The 19,565-nt window shown below is 56.1% G+C and overlaps 1 protein-coding gene across 5 annotated transcripts in view; it reads right to left on the minus strand.

Moving 5' to 3' along the window:
- Positions 1-535: 535 nt before the first annotated feature.
- Positions 536-19,565, minus strand: part of ARHGAP27 (Rho GTPase activating protein 27) — a 39,320-nt gene continuing 20,290 nt past the window's right edge. Inside the window, exons 1-17 of one of the 5 annotated variants that reach the window (XM_032163929.2) lie at positions 16,641-16,821; positions 12,105-12,512; positions 11,512-11,694; positions 11,189-11,269; positions 11,033-11,116; positions 10,858-10,923; positions 10,618-10,685; positions 10,208-10,298; positions 9,303-9,407; positions 4,563-4,661; positions 3,526-3,637; positions 3,278-3,400; positions 3,096-3,194; positions 2,816-2,893; positions 2,592-2,726; positions 2,353-2,458; positions 536-2,249 (exon numbers count right to left, since the gene is read on the minus strand). In XM_032163929.2, coding sequence (XP_032019820.1) covers positions 2,072-2,249; positions 2,353-2,458; positions 2,592-2,726; positions 2,816-2,893; positions 3,096-3,194; positions 3,278-3,400; positions 3,526-3,637; positions 4,563-4,661; positions 9,303-9,407; positions 10,208-10,298; positions 10,618-10,685; positions 10,858-10,923; positions 11,033-11,116; positions 11,189-11,269; positions 11,512-11,694; positions 12,105-12,512; positions 16,641-16,697 — 2,073 coding nt within the window. In that variant the 5' untranslated portion in view covers positions 16,698-16,821 and the 3' untranslated portion in view covers positions 536-2,071. Of the gene's footprint in view, positions 2,250-2,352; positions 2,459-2,591; positions 2,727-2,815; positions 2,894-3,095; positions 3,195-3,277; positions 3,401-3,525; positions 3,638-4,562; positions 4,662-9,302; positions 9,408-10,207; positions 10,299-10,617; positions 10,686-10,857; positions 10,924-11,032; positions 11,117-11,188; positions 11,270-11,511; positions 11,695-12,104; positions 12,516-16,640; positions 16,822-19,565 lie in introns of those variants that run through there. The other 4 variants (XM_032163928.2, XM_032163927.2, XM_058445616.1 and 1 more) reach the window with 4 other exon arrangements.

The raw sequence follows: 19,565 nt of genomic DNA on the forward strand, positions 1-19,565 counted from the left end.
CTTCTGCTAGCTCTTATACAAATGTGGTAACCAAGTAATTAGCTGCTTACTGTCTGTCTAGTTTCACCCTTGGACTCAAATGAGAGGGGTCCCTGCCATGGGTCCTCTGCAGGAGAAGGCTCCTGTGTCTGTGGCTCTCCCCACAGGATGAGGAATCTGGGGAGCCCTCTTGTAGCCTGGACCCCCGCCCTTTAGAACATGCTTCTGATACATGGGGCCCCAGCATGCCCTGCCCAAATAGCTCCAAGCCCATTCCCTCAAGGGTGGGCTATGTCACCAGTGGGGTAGCCAAGTGGCAGCTGGCTGCAGGGGGTATGGGCAGTTTGCACACATGGACTATGATGTCCACATATGTGCCCGTGAGCCTCTGCTTGGGGGAAGAGGGCTCTGTTGGGGGGGGAAGATGAGAGGGAAGGCTGAGCCCAAGGCCTGCCCTTCTCCGGCCACCACATTTGGGCATGGAACTTGGAAAAGTCAAAGAAGTTTAAATTAGAACCTGGCCTTTCAGGTCATTATCAAGACACGTTTGTCAAAGTAGGAGAATAGAACATATTTTATTTAACAGTTGTTAGCTTGATTGATAACTTTTAAATATTTAGACATATGGTATGAGGCCCCTGTGTGTACTCTTGCCCTGGCCCTGCTGGCAATGGGGTGGGCTTGGGTCAGCCTCACCCATCAGACCACAAGCTCCACCAGAGCAGGCAGCCCATGCAGTGCCCCTGCCCAGAGCACAGCACCTGGCACAGAAGAGCAGACAATAAATACCGGCTGTGAGAAACAAATGGGATAATCCAAGCCAAATGCTTGGCATGGTGCAAATGTCCAATAAATATCAGCTGTCATTGTCTGTTGAATAAATGAACAGGTGGGTTGGTGGGGCTGGGGGCCAAGAGCCACAAGCTGAGGTGGCTTGTGTCTCAGGAGGGAAGGGACCGGCTGTTTCCCTGGGGTTCACGCTTCCTTTCTTGAGGTCGTGTCCTCCTTCCCCACACCCTGCAGGCCTGCCCAGCTCTTCATGGCAAAGTGGGCCCCAGATGGGCGTACTTGTGTGTCAGAGTGCCAAGAGGGGCTGGGAGCTCCTGCTAGGGCTATATTCCCCTCCCCTAGGACAGAATAGTTGGGGCAGTTTCCCTCTTTGCCTTCAGGGGCCTCCCCAGGTCCAGACAGAACACACCCAGTTTAGTTCCTTTCTTTTCGCATAGGCCCAAAGGTTGGAGGGGTGGTAGCTGAAAGAACTGATTTCCCCCCTACCCAGGCTGTACTCTGGTGTGGGAGGAGCCTTTTCTGGGGAATGAGGTCACTCACTGGACCTTGAGCAAGTCACACTGCTGCTGCAGGCCTCAGCGTCCTTGTCTGTAAAATGGGATGCTGTGTGGAACTGGTGCATGCCGAGCGGCAGATGCAAGGTGTGCACTTGGTGAATGGGAAGAAGCCTTGCACAGAACACCAGTGGGTCAGCAACAGCAGAGGCCGGGGACCCCCAACAGGAAAGCAGATGAAACTGGCCCACAGCCAGCCTGTGAGGCTCAGGCAGGAGGTCATCCCTGAGGCCTGAGGAGGATAGCTTCAGCTGCCCACGCTGAAGGCTGGGTCAGTCCTGTTTCCACAGTGGGGAAGTGGTCACAGCTGCTTCATGACTGGCACAGGGCCAGGGCTCACAGGGTCTCTGTGAAGGCCTCCACGAGGGGAGGGCCAGAAGCAACCAGGAAGCCCCCCATCAAACTCCTCCTCCCAGCACCTACCATTCCAGAAAACAAACTCTCACCCCCACACACTCTATCGCACACGCACAGTAGGCGCGATGCAATAGAGAAAAAAACCTAATTAACCCCCAAACAGGACGTGACGGGGAGGGGAGGGGGGGGGATGGGGAGTTGAGGGGAAGGAATCACATTTTGCAAACTGCCCACTAGGGGTCACTGTACCCTCAGAACCGAGGGTGCAGAAGTCACACCGGCCTGCGGCTATGCGCTGGCGGAAGGTCCCAGAGAGAAGAAGGCCCGGCTGCGTGGCCTTCGCCGCCCAGCTTGTGTGGCAGGACCGCGGCCGCCGCCCCACAAGCCAGCAGTCAGTGCGGCGGGAAGATGTCCGCGCACTGCTGCAGGATGAGCTCCACCACCTGGTTCTGGAACACCATGGTCATGGGCATGCTGGTCTCTTCCACCTCGGGCCGCAGCAGCGTGGGCCCGAACACAATGGCCACGCTCTGCACCGACATGCGGTTCTGCTCGCCGTGCTCGATCACCCTGTGGCAGGGGTGGGTGGGTTCAGGGCTCCGAACTGCGGGGAGGCGCTGGGGGCTCCAGCCGGGACCTGCCTCCCACTTCCCGTGCGGCCCGCCCGGCTCACCGGCAGAGGTGCTGGAAGAGCATCCTCAGAGTGTCGTGGTTGGGGGCGGGCAGCGAGCGCACCAAGTCACGCACACAGCGGCTGCGCTGGGCCTGGTCCTGCAACTCTGGGTGAGGGAAGGTTTAGAGGGAGGGAGTCGGAACGGGAGGTAGGGGGTGTCGGCTGGGCGAGGGGAGCCTGCTAAAGGGGTGGCCCGCCACGCCCCTACCCCATCCGCCCCACCTGCCCCAGGTGCTCACTGATGGCCGCAATGAACTGGCGGAAGTGCGAGAAGGGGAAGAGGGGCTCGGGCAGCTCCCGAAAGAAGAGCTTCAGGGCTCCGGTGATAACGTGGACGTCCTCCCAGCGCCCGTCGTCCAAGTCAAGGCGCTCATCTGTGGCGGAGGAAGGGAGGAGGACAGAAGGGAAGTCAGTACCCCTTGCGCCTTCAGGCCCTGGGGCAGGGGTTGGGGACGGGCCTCACCGTGGTCCACCTTATAGCGTAGCTTCTGGATGGTGGCCAGGTTTCCACTGATGCGGTACAGCCCGTCGATGTCCAGCCCTGGGCCAGAGGGAGGCGCTGATCCCGGGTTCAGGGATGGGGGTAGGGTGGGGCTACGGGTCCCTGCTATGACTCCCACTCGGGGCCTCCCGTACTTTCCCCCTGGACCCTGCGTCCATCCAGGGGTCTCCAGCCTGCGGTCCTGGCAGGAGGCCTGCTGGCATCCCAATGCCTGCCGCCCTCACCCCCGCAGCGCACGTACCGCGGGCCTCGACGGCGCGGATGCACTGCTGCACGAAGCGTGGCACCCGGCTCCTCTCGCGCTCACACAGCGCGGCCAGCGCGCAGCCGAACACCTGGTCTAGGGCAGAGGCTCATCAGCTCCTGCCCAGCCTGCGCCCCGTCCCCGTTCCCGGGTCCCCGCTCCCCGCAGGCCTCGGGTACCTTTGATGTACCCCTTCTCCCGCAGCGACTGCAGTGTGGGCCGCCTCTGGAGGAACTTGCGGAGCTTGTGCCGGACCTTGCTCAAGTCGCTCTCCAGGCCCCCGGGGCCCAGGGCCGGCGCGGCTGCCGCGGGGAAAGGCAGGACTGAGTCAGGAGGCAGCGCCAGGGCAGGCCAGGCAGGCCCCAGCAATCGTCATTCCCCAGGAGAGGCCTCCTGGAGCCCCCACCCCATCCTGCCTTGCGCACACCTGCATTCGGCCGCGCATCCTCCTCTTTCTCCTGCCAGCTTCCCAGGCGCTCACTCGACCCGAAGTCCACTCTGCTGCTCTCGCTCTCCTCCTCTGGGGGCAGGTCTGCGGACTGGATTCCCATAGCCTCAGAGAGGCGGGGCCTTGCGCCAGCTGCGGGGCCTTCCAGGATGGGGCAAGGGACCCGAAATGCACTCCCAACAGGCATGGCCTGGAGACCCTCAGCGAAGAGTCCTCTCTTCCCTTAACCAGGTTAACTCTCCTTACCTCCACCAGTGAGCCTGAGAACATTCACCTCCCTTAGCTGCATGGAGCCCTTAAGGTGCAGAGACAGTCATCCTGTTCTCCCACACCCCTTCCTATCCGGGCGACTCCTACCCACCTGGTGCCTTCTTTCTCTATTTTCCTCAGCTCCTCTAACTAGGTCAGCATTCCTCAATACGTGGCTCCCACTTCTGAGCCTGCACCTCCAGCTGTGGCCAGAGCACTGCCAACAACTGCACCAATATCACCTCTCTGGCTCTGGATTCCTACCTCTATTAATACAGCCAAAAGCTGCATTCAATGTTGGCTCATAGGGAATTAAGGGTCAAAAAGCCCCAGGTCATTTCCAGGTCAGTAGTTTTCAGAGGGCCCCTGTCCTAGCTCTACTTATGCAATTGGTATTTTGAGCCTTAAAAAAATGGTCGACTATTGAAATCAATCCTTTAAAATTGTATCTGCTAGTTTCAGCCTGCCATTGGTTGGCTTACAGAGTACTTATTTGGCCTTCTGCCTCCCGTGAAATGGGAAATTCCTTTAGAATGTGCCCCTACCCTCGCCTGGAGAGTCTTCCTGCAGGGCCAACCCCAGGCCTGGATTCGCAGACTTACAGAAGGCAGTTTCTTCAGCAGCCTACCCTGCCATCCTAGCCATTAGTGGGGACTGCATTTGCATTACCCACTGGTACCTTAGAGCTCCCTGAGCCTGAGCAGAGGGCCCCACTCATAATGGCCACCTCCTCCCCACCACCCCTAGAGGCCCTGGGCTCTGCTTACCAGCTCCTGGATGCCCTGAGCAATGGCCTTATGCCAGGTGCTGATGATGGCCTCTGAGTCGTGCTGGATCAGGTACTCGGAGCCATCTCGGCTCCGTAGCTGGAGGGACACAAGTCACTGGGTCATCTCTGGTATGGGGGTTGGCCCTAGTTGGGGGTAGGTACAGAGATAGAGGTGACCTGTCCCTGACCCCAGGCACTCAGAGCTTAATGGAGCAAGGGCCTCACCCCAGGCCAAGTCTTGGATCTTCTGCCTCACGTAAAGCAGTGGCTGACAGCATCTCTGTGTTACAGATGAGCAAACTGAGGCTCAGCAAGTTTTAGCTGCTTCCTCATAGGCACACAGCTAGTGAGTGATGAGCAGAGCTGCATGGCTCAGTTGTCTGGTACACTTTCCCTCCCCCATCCTGCCTCCCTGCAAGCCACAGAACACGGCAGGCCTCATGCAGAGCACTGGCCTGCAAACTAGGTGAAAGAAACTTCCTATGTGAGGCCAGGTGCGGTGGCTCACACCTGTAATCCCAGCACTTTGGGAGGCCGAGGCGGGTAGATCATGAGGTCAGGAGTTCGAGACCAGCCTGGCCAACATGGTGAAACCCTGTCTCTACTAAAAATACAAAAATTAGCCAGGCATGGTGGCGGGCTCCTGTAATCCCAGCTACTTGGGAGGCTGAGGCAGAAGAATTGCTTGAACCCGGGAGGCGGAGGTTACAGTGAGTCGAGATCACGCCACTGCACTTCAGCCTGGGCGACAGAGCAAGACTCCATCTCAAAAAAAACCAAACAAACCCAGAAACTTCCTATGTTGAGACCCCCGTCTACTAGAAGCAACAGTGAATATAGGGAGAGAGGATTTGAAAGCCGATCATGGCTGATCCCAGTGAAAGCAAGGTCTCCCCTTGCCCCTCCCCATACACACACTGAGGACTCAGAAACGTTGTCCCACCTTCTGCAGCCAGGAGTCCCCACCACCTCCCACACTCCAGCCTGGGCAACACATCTTCTGTTAGCCTGATTCATCATGAAGTATAAATTAAACAAAACACCAGAGGGAAACTTGCCACTGCAGGACTGATGCCCAAAGCCCTTTCTGAGTTGGATGGTAGCTTAGATGGATTCTTTATCAGCCTCTGGCTCTGAGGACCCAGTGTTCCAGGTTAATGTGAATGTTTGGCGGCAACAGCTCACACCAACCCTGCGCTTTCGGTTCAGCGAGAGTCAGAGACAACAGAAACTGTCTCAGACCCCAGGAAACAACTTCTAGAATTGGAATGGACTATCTTTGGCTGTCCTTTTAAACTTATACTTGAAGACTATTTAAACTGCTTAAAATGAAAACAGGCTGGGCGCGGTGGCTCACGCCTGTAATCCCAGCAGTTTGGGAGGCTGAGGCGGGTGGATCATGAGGTCAGGAGATGGAGACCATCCTGGCTAACACAGTGAAACCCTGTCTCTACTAAAAATGCAAAAAATTAGCTGGGCCTGGTGGCAGGCACCTGTAGTCCCAGCTACTTGGGAGGCTGAGGCAGGAGAATCGCTTGAACCCGGGAGGCAGAGACTGCAGTGAGCCGAGATCGTGCCACTGCACTCCAGCCAGGGTGACAGAGAAACACCCTGTCTCAAAGAAAAGAAAAGAAAAGAAAAGAAAAGAAAAGAAAAGAAAAGAAAATGGCATATCCCATCCCCTAGCCCTCCCCTGCAAAGGATAGAGAACCTTCAAGAGGCAGATAACACAGCCTCACTCTAATCAAAGCAGACAAGAACCTTGCTCAAGAGTATCCCAGAGAATGGCTTGACAACACTTCTAAAACAACAGCCATGGTTTTTGGCAGCTCTCTCAAAACATAATCAGTTCATATTTGCAAGTTTCATATAGAGGGCAAAGCTGTATCATTACATAGCAATGTATTTCACAAAATATTCACCCCCAGCCAGGCACAATGGCTCATGCCCATAATCTTAGTGCTTTGGAGGGGCAAGGTGGGAGGAGTCCTTGAGACCAGGAGTTCAATCCTGGGCAATATAGTGAGACCCCATATCTAGAAAAATTTTTAAAAATTAGCCAGGCATGCTGGTGTGCACCTGTACTTCCAGGTACTCGGGAGGCTGAAGCGACAGCATCACTTCAGCCCAGGAGTTGGAAGCTGCAGTGAGCTACGATCAAGCCACTGCACTCCAGCCTGGGCAACACAGTAAGATCCTATCTCTAAGAACAAACAAATAAACAAAACATTTATCCTGCTGACTGCACAGGCAAATGCTAGCAGCTTTCGGGGGAATGTTGCTGAAGTTTTCTGTAACTTGGGGTGACTAGGAAGACCTGCTGTGAAAATTTCCTGGGCCCAAACAAAGCCATCCATCCTCAAGGATATAAAATTTGGGTCAGTCTCTTGAGGAAAACCCTGGAGCTGCCTACGGGCCCCCCTGCATGGAGAGAGGATGGCCAGCAGTCAACCAGGAGGCAGGGGCTTGTGATTTCCATTCAGGCCTGCTCACCTTCCCACTGGCCTGAGTAGCACCTGCCTTCCAGTCCTTGCCAGCAAAGACGACTCAAAAAGCCCTATTCTGAAACTTTCATCAAAAGTCCATCAGTGATGACCTTCATTGAGAACTGTTTGAAGGATATCCCTATCCCTCAAAGTCAGGGGAGAAACATGACTAGCAAAGGTGATGTCTTAGACCCGGCATGGTGGCTCACACCTGTAATCCCAGCACTTTGGGAGGCCTCACCTGAGGCCAGTAGTTTGAGACCATCCTGGCCAACATGGTGAAACCCTGTCTTTATTAAATACAAAAAAATTAGCCGGGCATGGTGGCAGGCGCCTGTAGTCCCAGCTACTCGGGAGGCTGAGGCAGGAGAATCACTTGAATCCGAGAGGCAGAGGTTGCAGTGAGCCAAGATTGCACCACTGCACTTCAGCCTGGGCAACAGAGTGAGACTCTGGATAATAATAATAATAATAATAATAATGGTGATATCTCTCCTCAATTTAACACCATAGCAGATATTGTTAGTTGATCACAGAACTCTATCCTGCCAAGCCCAGAGAAGGCTTCAGAGTTCTTCTCAAGAAGGCTCCAGGCTAGGCACAGTGGCTCACACCTGTAATCCCAACCCTTTGGGAGGCTGAGGCTGGAGGATCACTTGAGACCATGAGTTTGAGACCTGCCTGGGCAACATAGTGAGCCCCCATCTCTATAAAAACTAAAATTAGCCAGATGTGATGTGTGGGCGGCAAGCCACCCAGGCGCCGAGTCCTAGCTACTCGGAAGCCTTAGATGGGAAGATCGCTTGAGCCCAGGGGCTTGTGACTTCAGTGAGCTATGACCGTGCCACTGCACTTCAGCCTGGGCAACAGAGCAAGACCTTGTTTCTAAAAACAAAAAATAAAAACAAAAACAAAACCCCACAAGACTCCAGACCTACTCATCAGAGTAGCTCATGAGATGAAACCAGTTTTCCAACTTTGCTTTGTAGATATCCTGGCTCTAGAACTGAATGGAGCTTGGTGAATAATCAGGAAACTACACACTCAGGTTCCTTGCAGAACTGCTTTTTCTGAGCTTAGACATGAGGTCATGCTCTTGGCCTTCATCATAATGATGCTACCTGAAGCAGCCCCGGATCCTGAATTAAACCTCCCTGGAGCTGTTTTGCAGGGTACCTGACTTGTCCTTCTAGATCCCATGTTCATGGAGCTACACACAAGAAATTTAAGAGCGAAGGGTTAGGAAAAAGCTTTGATTCCCTCAACATCTGGGTGGGTTTTGTTATTTGTTCAGCAACAAAGAGACATGCACCTGATAGCCCTTCTCTTTTCACCTCACCTAGCAGGAAAGTCGGAGCTAAATTTTCTTTAGTAACCACCACCTTAGCACCCGTACATCATCTGCCCCCTAATTCCTTTCCATCTTGAGTCCCATCTCCTACTTGTTTTTCGTGGTCCTGGCTTTTCAGTTAATTTGACAGTTCACCACGTGTGTTTCTGTTGTGATCTGCCTCAAACCTTCTAGGCACTGAGGTCAGGGTAAGAGTTTAAAAACAAGACAACACGTGGACAGTGAAGGGTGTGGCATTGGGAGAACCCTTCCTGGGTCTTCTCTCCCTTCCTGCGGGGGTAGCATGGTAGTCTTCTCCACTGCCCCAGTTTTTTCACTGGGGATGCAGTCCAGTCGGAAATGGGGCTCTGGCTCAGGGGCAGGGAAGGAGACCTGGGTAGAAAAAGGTTTCCCAACCAGGCCTGTCACAGTAAGCAGCCAAGGACACGGAGCCTCTTGTCTCTCTCAGGCTGGGGCGAGGGCTGCCATTCTAGTCATGAGGATTTCCTCTCCCGGAAGCCCTACTCCTCACCACCCTCCAGGACAAGGATTAGTATTAACTCAGCTCCTGGAGAGGGAACTGCAGAATCTGTGATGTTAGAAACACAGGACAGGTCCCCTGGGGCGGGGGTGCAGCGCTGGCCTTGAGCCCTGAGAATGGTAGCCCCGATTCTTCCCAGGTCCTCCTTCTTGGGGCTTGCCTACAGTAACGGTCCCAGAGCACTGCCAACAACTGCACAAATATCACCTCTCTGGCTCTGGGTTCCTACCTCTATTAATACAGCCAAAAGCTGCACTCAGTGTTGGATCATAGGGAATTAAGGGTCAAAAACTCCCAGGTCATTTCCAGGTCAATAGTTGTCAGAGGGCTGGCAGGCATCACTAAGCCCCTTCCCTCCTTCTCCCCAACCCCGCCACTCACCTCCAGCACATTCTTCCTACTGGATTTGTCTTTGGGGGCCCAGGAGAGAGTGGCCCCCCTCAGCTCCACTGTGTACTCAGGGGTGGAAAACTTGGAAGGCTGCCTCTGTGGGAGAGGGAGGAAGGTCACAGGGAGCCCTCAGCTCAGATGTGTCTGCTGTGGCACTCTGACCCTAGGAATAGGATGGGGTCACTGGCATGGCCAGGAAACAACTCTGGGGAAAAGAGCCCCAAGGGTTCCTGAACCCAGAGACCCTGATGCTTCTTAACCATGAAGCCTGCTGGCTGGCATGTCCACTGCTGCCCACCCACCCAGGGGAGGGCAAGAAAGGAGTGCAGTCTGCATCCCTGCAAGCAGGTGCGCCCTCCCCCAGCCTCCCTGCCCTCCAGGCTGGAGCTGGCCACCCTCAAGACTGTTCCCCATCTCCAATGGGCTAAAACTACTTGTCTTGGAGTGAATCTGCCAGCATCACCCCCTTCCTGCCAAGGCCCAGCTCCTCTGACACTCATGGACCACTCTCTCAGACCTGGTCATCTCCAAGCCAGACTAGAGAGAGCAGATGGGGGCTGGGCACAGTGGCTCACGCCTGTAATCTCAGCACTTGGGGAGGTCGAGGTGGGCGGATCACCTGAGGTCAAGAGTCCAAGACCAGTCTGGCCAACATAGTGAAACCCCATCTCTACTAAAAACGCAAAAATTAGCCGCACATGGTGGCACATGCCTGTAGTCCTAGCTACTCGAGAGGCTGAGGCAGGAGCACTCAGGAGGCAGAGGTTGCAGTGAGCCAAGATTACACCACTGCACTCCAGCCTGGGCGACAGAGCGAGACTCCATCTCAAAAAAAAAATTAAAAAAAATTAAAAAAAGCAGATGGGGTGGTCCCTGCCCTGAGGGCCTGGCCTTACCAGGCCGCCTGCAGCCGAGGTCTTTGAGTCCTTGAAGAATGTCAGGATGCCACCCTCCAGCACAGTCCAGGAGGCACTCCAGTGCTTCTTCCTAGGTGGGGGTGGGGAAGCGGGGGTGGCAGGACTTAGATGTGGTCCTGGGCTGAGGGCCCCTCCTACCCCAGGAACAAGTCAGAGCTTAGGAACACAGGCTAGGGCACCCCATTATGAGGGCTGGAATTCTGACTCTAACACCTAGCAGCCAAGGGACCTTGAGCAAGTCACTTTATCTCGCAGTGTCTCAGGGTCCACAGAGGACCACTCACAAAGTTGTTGTGAGGAATAATAAGAGCCTGGCATACAGGAAGTGCTCAGTGAACATCGTCACCAAGGCCCACCCTGCCCCGGCCTGGGTGTAGATGGGCTCTCACCGGAGCCGCTTTCCCTTGTCTGCCGTCTTGGTGCGATGGAGCACCCCCGCCTTGTCCAAGGTCTTGGTCTAAGAGAGAGAAGAGACAGCAGGCGCAAGAGTGGGTAGTTAAGGGGTGAGCTATGGGGAGTAGAGGCTGGTCACCTGCTCAGCTGCCACTCTCTATGGTCTGGGCCCATGTCTCCAGTGAACCCTCCTCGCCAGCCCCACCACCTGGCTGGGGGTAGGGGGCGATGCCTACCCTCACAGCAGCTGTGGCAGGAGAGACTTCCTCCCAGCTCCCAACCTCATCCAGCTCTGCTGGGACCTATGGGGGAGACAGATATATCCCACCCAGTCCCTCCTCCCAGGACATCCAGAAGCCCCCCACTGCTTCTGTGGTGGTCCTGCCAGGACCTCAATGGCTCCTCCCCTACCTTCTCCTCTGGAGGGCTGGCCTGGGCTGGGGTGTCACCATCCTGGCTGGATTTATGGATGCTTCGAGGGGCAGGGACAGGGACCTGGGGAGAAAGACACAGTCGTATGTGATCTCTTCCTCTCTCCCCAGTACCCCTCTTTCCCCAGGTTGTTACCTGGGGCAGCTCCCATCGAACAGAGGAGTCCTCTGGATTGTAGAAGTATGGCTTCCCGTGGGGGTCCTCCAGCCTCACCCACTGTGGGGAGAGGAACGGTCAGGGCCTCCAGCCCGGCTCATGAGAGGGGAGGAAAAGGTTCCCTCTAACCAGGTTCCAAGACAGCACCAGGGAGTCTGGAGGGGCAGGTGCAGGTGACTGCGTTTGGCTGGTTTAGACTCTGTGTGGGAGCTGCAGTTTAGAGCACTGAGGCGACCTACTAGTGAGGAAGGTTGTGGGGAGGACTCTGAGGCTGTCCGGGTCCATCTGCCCCCTGCCCCTACCTGCTCCTGGGTGAAGTGGTTGGTGTAGAGCATCTGCTTGTCCTGGCTGACATGACAAGACCAGCCGGGGGGTGTGGTCAAGGGAGAGGTAGGGCCGGGCTCACCGAAAGAGCCCACGGGAGAATAGTCCTCCTCGGGGTAACTGGTCAGCGACTCGGGGTAGTCCGTCTCGGGAGTGGGGGGCTGCAGGGAACAGAAGGTGGAGTTAGAGGCTCTGAGTGCCAGTACTGCCTGCTGGCCCTGCCGTTTTGGACCAGGCCCACCCCCTTGCCCTCTGGTCCCTGAGGCTGTGGGAGCAGGAGGCGGGGTCAGAAGCGCTCAGAGGTTGCTCCGCACCTCACCCTCTGGCCCCTGGGGCTGTGGGAGCAGGAGGTGGAGTCAGAGATACTCATAGGTAGCCCCGCCCACCATGGCCCCGCCCCTCACCCTCTAGTCCCTGGGGCTGTGGGAGCAGGAGAAGGGGTCAGCCTCTCAGAGGTAGCCCCGCCCACCCATCACCACCCCTCGCCCGTCTGTCCTCGGGCCTCCGGGAGCAGGAGGCGGGATCAGAGGCGCTCAGAGGTAGAACCGCCCACTCTGGCCCTGCCCCTCACCCGCGGGTCCCCGGGGCTGCCAGGGCTCAGGCCCGGCTGCATCTCCAACTCCTCCTCGGGCTCGTTCTCGACCTCGTCCTCCCAGGCCGTCTCGCCCGTCAGCGGGTTGTAGAAGAACACCCTGCGGCTCTCCTCATCCCAGTACTGGCCCCACTCGGTCTCAAGGCTCACGTGGCTGTCCACCGAGGCAGGGGAGGTGGCTGGGCTGGCGGCACCCTCGGCAGCCTCAAAGGGCGACTCCCAGGTGGTAACTCCCGTGTCTGGGTTGTAGTAGTAGGGGCGCCCGGTGCCCGCGTCCGTGTGCGTCTCCCACACCGGGCTGGGAAGGGGGGCTGCAGCGGCGCCCGGTGAAGTGGCCTGGGGCTGCCTCTCTATGTTCGCGTACACGGGCTCCGGGGGGTCGTCCACCTGCTGGAGGAGAAAGGGGGAATTTTGTGTTTTCAGAAACCTTCCAAAATGGTAACGGAGGTCCCCTCTGGGCAGTGCGATTATAGGGGTTTATTTGTTTTTGTTTTATTTTCTTTAAACTTTTCTGCAGCCTCAAAATTTTGTACAACAAAGCTTTTTAAAGATCACGTAAGTTCTTCTGCTGACTGTGACACCATCACTAAGCCGTAAACTCCTTGAAAGGGGAAGTGCCTGTCAGAAGTGGCCTCTCCCTGAGCTTTAGCCCCTTGGGCGACCTTCAGAAAGTCACACTACCTCTCTGCCTCAGTTTCCTGGGTGTAAAATGTCTGCTCTGCCCATTCCGGAAATTGTAGTGAAGAGTGAATGAGAAAATGCTCTTGAAAGTCCTTTGTATTTAGTGCCCCAGATGGGTGGGTCAATTACATTAATTATATTTATCAATAATAATAAAACATCGATAACCCAGTTCTCACAACTGTGCACTCACAGAGGCAAGTCAGAGGTTGGGCAGGAACTGAGAAGTGGCCTGGGGCGTGCCCCTGTTTATGGTGCCCATTCAGGGCCCTGCTGCATTCTTTTTTTTTTTTTTTGAGACGGGATCTAGCTCTGTCACCCAGGCTGGAGTGCAGTGGCGCAATCTTGGCTCACTACAACCGCCGCCTCCCGGGTTCAAGCTGCGTTCTTACAGCTCCACTGAGAGCACCCACCCCACCCTACTCCCAGCCCAGAAAGCTCTGGGATTGGAATCAGTACCCTGTCTGGATGTGGGGACTGAACTTTCCAAGGTGAAGTTTGCAGGTGTCAGAACCAATTCCAGACAAGAGAGGGAGACAGGACAGCCAGATGGGCTGGAGAATGGAGGGGCAAAGAGAGGTGAATTGTTTTACTCCACCCCAAAGGAGAGTGAGGGCAGCTGGGGGTTCAATTACATAGAACATAAACCTAGCCACGCGTAGGCCTCCCGGAACAGAGGCTCTCCTGATTCACACCTCAGAGCTCCCTGCTGGCTGCAGGGCAAAGTCTAAGCCCTTAACCAGGCACAAGAGACAGTCCCTCACTGGCCTGTGCTTCCACTATTATTTCCTGCCACTCCTTGCCCCTTGCCTTGAACTTTAAGCTCCAGTAGCACCAGTTGCTAGAGGTCCCCACCTTCCCTGCTGTGTCTCCTCCAGGCCTAGGCTCATTTGCAGCCTGCCCAGGCCCATTTCCACCCCTTTTTTTGCCTGGCTGACTCCAATTCCTTCTTCAGGACTCAGCTCAGGTGCCAGGTTCCAGCCTTTTCCCGAGATTCCCCCCATCCCTGTGCCCCCACATTCAGCCCAGCACCCTCGGCCCCACAGAGGGACAGATGACTACATTCTCAAACCCCAGGCAGCAGCATGGCATACGGGGATACTATTTTCTTTTCTTTCTTTTTTTCTTTTTTTGAGATGGAGTCTCGCTCTGTCATCCAGACTGGAGTGGAATGGTGTGATCTCAGCTCACTGCAACCTCTACCTCCTGGGTTCAAGCGATTCTCGTGCCTCAGCCTCCCGAGTAGCTGGGATAGCAGGCACGCGCCACCACGCCTGGCTAATTTTTGTATTTTTAGTAGAGATGGGGTTTTGCCCTGTTGGCCAGGCTGGTCTTGAACTCCTGACCTCAGGTGATCCGCCCACCAGGGCCTCCCAGAGTGCTGGGATTACAGGCGTGAGCCACCGCACCCAGCCGATTACTACTATTTTCTAAGCATACACAATACTTCAGGGGAAAGCAGATTTCTACATTTCAATTTTGTGTTTTCAGAAACTTTCCAAAATGCTAACAGAGGTCCCTCCTGAGCACTGTGATTATAGGGGTTTGTTTTTGTTTTGTTTTCTTTGAACGTTCCTGCAGCCTCAAAATTTTGTACTACAAAACTTTTAAAAATTCACAGTAGTTCCTCTGCTGACTGTGACACCGTCACTAAGCTGTAAACTCCTCGAAAGAGGAAGCATCTGTTCAAGGTGGCCTCTCCCTGAGCCTTAGGCAGATGCCAAAACAAAAAAAATACATTTTTCACCAAACTGATGCCAAAAAAGCAACCCAAACCAAAACAACGAAAAGAAGAAGGAAAAGAAGAACATTTGTTTACTCAGCAAAGATTCACCTGCTCTGTGCCAGGCACTGTTTGAGGCACGGGGAATACAGCAGGGAAGAAAGGGACAAAAATCCCTTCCTGGCAGAGCTGGCACTCAAGTGCACCTGTGTGTAAATGGTGGGGGTGATGAGTAAATGGACAGCATGTCAGTGCTGATCACTGCTAGGCAAGAAATGAAAACGCTGTCAAAGAAGAGGATGTTACAGTTTTAGAGAGGGTGCTGGTCCCCAGGCGCCTGGGGGGCAGGGAGAGCTGGGGAATCCCAGCCCATCATTTCTTCGCTCCTCTCTCCTTCCTCCAGGCTCCTGTGTGGCTGAGAGGGGACCCTTCACCCCACTTGTCCTTTCTCTACTCCCACCATAGCTCTGATGTGGCATCCTGTAGTCCAACCACAACGGGCCTCTCACTGGCCCCCAAGAGAAAAGGCATCCTCCCATCTCGATGTGTTTGCTCCAGCCGTTCCCTCAGCCTGGAATTCCCTTTTCTGGTTCTCTGCCTACCCAAATCCTGCTCTCTCACGGTGCTCAGCTGACAAGCCTCTCCAGGGAGAGGTCAAACCTGCTGGCACTCTGCTCACTGCTCTGTTGAGGCCCAGTGGCGTTCTGCCTTGGTGGGCAGCCAGTTGTCCAACCATCTGCCCACCTCCTCTGCCCCGAAAGGCAGGATTTTCTTGAGAGCAAGACTAAGGATAATGTAGCTGATTCCATTTGCCCCCCAGCAGCTGAGCCAATGCCCTGAAGCACACAGCAGGTCTGCCACAAACTGCTTGAGTACACAAATCTAACCCATGCCCAGTTTCAGCAACAAACATGCCTGACATGACAGGAGGGCCTGGAATGAGCTTGAGCTTTCTGAGGAGGAGGGTTGGAGCCACAGAAACCAGGAGATTCCTGGGGAGGGCAGGATGGAAGCAGCAGGGAGAAGAAGGCAGAGGAACCAGACACACCTCTCATCCTCCCAGCTGAACCCACTGGGGCAGGGGTTGAAAGGCTCCACCAGGGGTGGATGAGCTGACAAGGAGCAGGCTCTTTGGAGCAGGAATTTCTACTTGGCAGGCTGTAGGCCATGGCTCTGAGTCCACGAGGAGTCCCAGGCCAGTGAGGCTGATGGGGCCCTCACACGAAGGAATGTCCCCAGCAGGTACAGAGGAGATTTGGGAGGTAGAAGTTTAGGTCCCCAGCATGACAGGGCTGTCACAAGGAAGAGAAGACGTGGTATCACGCTGCAGGGGCACAGCAGCATTCCTCTGAAGGAAGCATTCTGAGGACTGGGGCTGCCAGAGACACAGGCTGCTTCTGGAGGTAGTGAGGGGCCCTCACTGGAGGTGACTGAGCAGAGTCTACTCCCTGTTAGGGAAGCCACAGCCTTGTGGTGGGTGTTGAACTGCAGTGTCCTTCAGGCCCCTTCAAACTCTAGAACTCTCGGCAGACCCCGCACAGTGCTGAGATAGAGATGCTCTTCTCTCCTGGCAGAGCCTCAGCTGGGTTCTAACCAGCTCCTGGGGCCAGGTGCAGTTACGCCCTCCACATCCTCTGGCCTTCAAGGAGTTACGGCAGCGCCTGCCACCCCTACCCTCCTCCTGGCTCCTGTTCATGGAGGCCCAGACAAGACCCAGATGCAGCTCATAAGCAGGGGCCTGACTACAGGATCAATGGCTCTTGGGTCGCATCCTAGAGACAAGAAGTGGCCTTCCCACCTCAGGCCAGAGGAGGAGCCAAGAGGGACCCGGCTCTCAGGCTCCAGGCTGCCCAGCCCCCTGGCACTTCCTTACAGTGGTTCACCCCTTGTCTCCAGTTCCCTCCCCTGTCCACAAGCGGGTGGCAGCCCTGCCACTCTTGCCCCAAGCTGACCACCTCTTGGATGGGCAGGGCCGCTGAGAAGGAAAGAGAAAAGGAAGTATGAGCCCCAACTTCCAAGAGGCTCCCTGCTCTGAGCCCCACCTCACCCAGCTCCTAACAGGGCTTGGGGTAGAGGCCCACCGGGCACCCCTTGACCCCAGTGTCCCCTACCTGTGCCCGCAAGGCTCGACTCTGCCTCCTGGTCACTTTGGCGATAATGTCCACCATCCTGGCCCCTCTGAGCTGCCGGGACAGAGCCCTGGGAAGGTTTTGGGGGTGGAGCCCAGGGGCACTACCCCAGTGCTGGCACAGGGCAACAGGGAAACAAGAAGTTGCCGAGATGGCGGGAGGCTGAGACTCTAGCCCATTTCCTGTCAGGGCTGCGGAAGTGCTGCCTGAGTTGGGGCGCGGGGGGCGGGGGGGGTTGTGGAGGGGCCTCAGGTTGAGGGTATTTTTATGCTTCTAGAAACACTGCTGGCTGCCCCACTCAGTGCTCTAATGACCAGTGAGCCGCATCTCAGGCCCAGACACGGCCATGGTGTGGGCTGCACAGGGGAAGATCACGGCCAGACCCAGCCACAGCATGAACTGCACAGAGAAAATCACGGCTGAGCCTGTGGGGGAGGGGCGCGCTGCACAGACAGGACGAGCAGAGGGGGCGCTGAGTGCCGGGGGCCTGGGCTGGCCTGGAGTGGCTCCTGGGGCGGAAACAGGACAATGAGTGGTTATCCACTCCCTCTAGGCCCAGGGAAGGCGTGATGGGAAAGAGGAAGCTTGTTGGGGGGGGGGAGGGGAAGGGTTCCCAAAGAGGAAGGGGTCTGGGCAGATGTGATATCGCAGGGAGCTGGCGTCTGGACTGTGCCAGCCCCAAGGAGGACAGGAAGGATTCTGACCACGCCACTAGCTGCCCGCCTGACCACCTGGGTCTGTATCCTGCAGACTCGATCACCAAGATGCATATGCCCTCCCACGCCTGCATGCCCACATGCGCCCACTCCCACTTGCGTGTCAACATACATGTACAAGTATGCCCGTGCCTGTCCCCTCCTCTCTAAGGACCCAGAGAAGAGGGCCAGGCACCAGCTTCTTCTAGGAGGAAGGTTAGATCTTCTTCCTGGCCTCTCTTCCCTTCACCCCCTTGTGTGGGGGTGACAGACCCCAGCCACGTACAGTGGACACATGCCCTGAGTGAGAAGTTACAGCCCCTCCTCTGAGCCCATGGGTCCATCTTATCTTCCCTCCTCCCTTAGAAATGCTTCCTCCCCAGGCTTAAGGGCCAGGCAGCACTAAGCCCACCAGCCCACCCCTGCTGAAGGCCACCTCCCTTCCTGGTCAGGCTCTGACCCCCACCCTCCCACTCTAGGCCTATTCTTTCTCCTCTGGCCCCCGCCCTGGCTCTCTTTTTCTCCCCTGCCATGTCTCTCAGCCCCTCCTCTCCTGTACCCACTGTGCGCTGGGGACAAGGACCCCAAGCAGAGCCAGGCACAGTGTGAATGTGGGGCATGAGACACTTGGAGAGATCACACTAGGAGCAAGACTGTGCCCCATGCCCTGCTCGGCCCGCAGAAGCTCTCATACCAGTGTCCCATCCCCTGTGCCTGACTGAGAAGCCCAGACTCCAGGGGTAGACTAATCCCCTCCTCCCTACCAGGGTGGAGGACAGTGAGAATCACAGAAGGCTGAAGGCCTCATGCTTATCACACACCTGACTCATCTCTGTCCCCATCCTGAGGCCAGGGATGCGGACTCTCTCTCTCTCTCTCTCTCTCTCTCACACACACACACACACACACACACACACACACACACACACACACACTACACACATGTGTGGGCATATGACAGATCACCAAGGGATATGCAACCAGGCCCCAGAGACAGGAAGAGCCTCTGTAAATTCCAGAGAGGCCAGAAACTCTGAGCCACCAGGGAGGAGCTGGGTGGGGAGGGGAGAGAAGAGGACAGGTGTGGAACTCAGGCCCTCAGCACTGCCCTGCAGGTAGAATGGGGGCAGTGACTCCCTATGGCAGGGGCCAGGAGTGTCAGTGTCAGGGCTGGGACTGCCAAATGGGCAGCCAGCAACTCATCTGGCATCTCACCTGCTTCTCTTCCCCAGTAGGAAGCTGGGCCTCCAAGATGTGGGTCTCCCAGGGGGCTCCAGCCCCAAACTATAGGGAGTGAACAAACTTACACAGTTCCTGCCTGCTCTTGGCCACAGAAGTTGGCTCTCAGGCCCTGTCTGGGCTTCCCTTCCCCCAGTGAGAGGAGGTGATTACCACAGTGGCTCCCAGAGGGGTCCGCCTCCCTCCACCACACCCTCAGGCCTCTGAGAGGCACAAGGGGGAGGGTCAGGAGAGGTTCTAGAACAAACCACCTGCACAACACCCCTCCTTTCTCCACTCTGACCTCACTCTTCCCTCCCAAACCCTCATAGGAAGTGCTGGGGCAGGAGCAGGTGCACTAGGAAGACCCAGTCCTCTGGGGCTAGAGGCAAAATGAACGCCTCCAAACCAGGACTTGGCCCAGGAACTGGCTCAGGGGCTGGCGAGGGGACATGGTGCCCTTTGTTGACTCAGTGAGTCTGCTCTGTGCCACCCAGGCCAGGTGGAGGGAGAGCCGGAAGGAATGGTGATCCTTGCCTCGAGGAGCTCAGCCATGTTCACACAACAGGTCACTCCCCCAAACACATGTTCTCCAGGACAGAAACTGGGTCTCCCTTTAACCATCCCGGCCTGGCCAAGAGCTCCATGTCCAGGGGCAGGACCGGGGGGAGCTGGGGGTGACCCCACAGGGTCCTGGGCCTCAGGCCTCAGTAGGCTTTAGGGAACCGTGCCTAGCTCAGCCCTCTGAGATTCTGATGGAAGTGGTTTGGGCCGGGACCTGGGGAAAGTGTTGAATTTTAAGCCTCCTTGGGTGATTTGACTGTGCCCCCCAGGTGAGGTGCCACGGCTCAGTATAATCTTTTTTTTTTTTTTTTTTTTTTTTTTTTTTTTTTATGGAGTCTCACTCTGTGACCCAGGCTGGGGTGCAGTGGCTTGATCTCAGCTGCGTGCAATCTCTGCCTCCCAGGCTCAAGTGATTCTCCTGCCTCAGCTT

Source organism: Hylobates moloch, unplaced genomic scaffold, assembly GCF_009828535.3.
Source record: "Hylobates moloch isolate HMO894 unplaced genomic scaffold, HMol_V3 SCAFFOLD_10, whole genome shotgun sequence".
Classification (NCBI taxonomy): Eukaryota; Metazoa; Chordata; class Mammalia; order Primates; family Hylobatidae; genus Hylobates; species Hylobates moloch.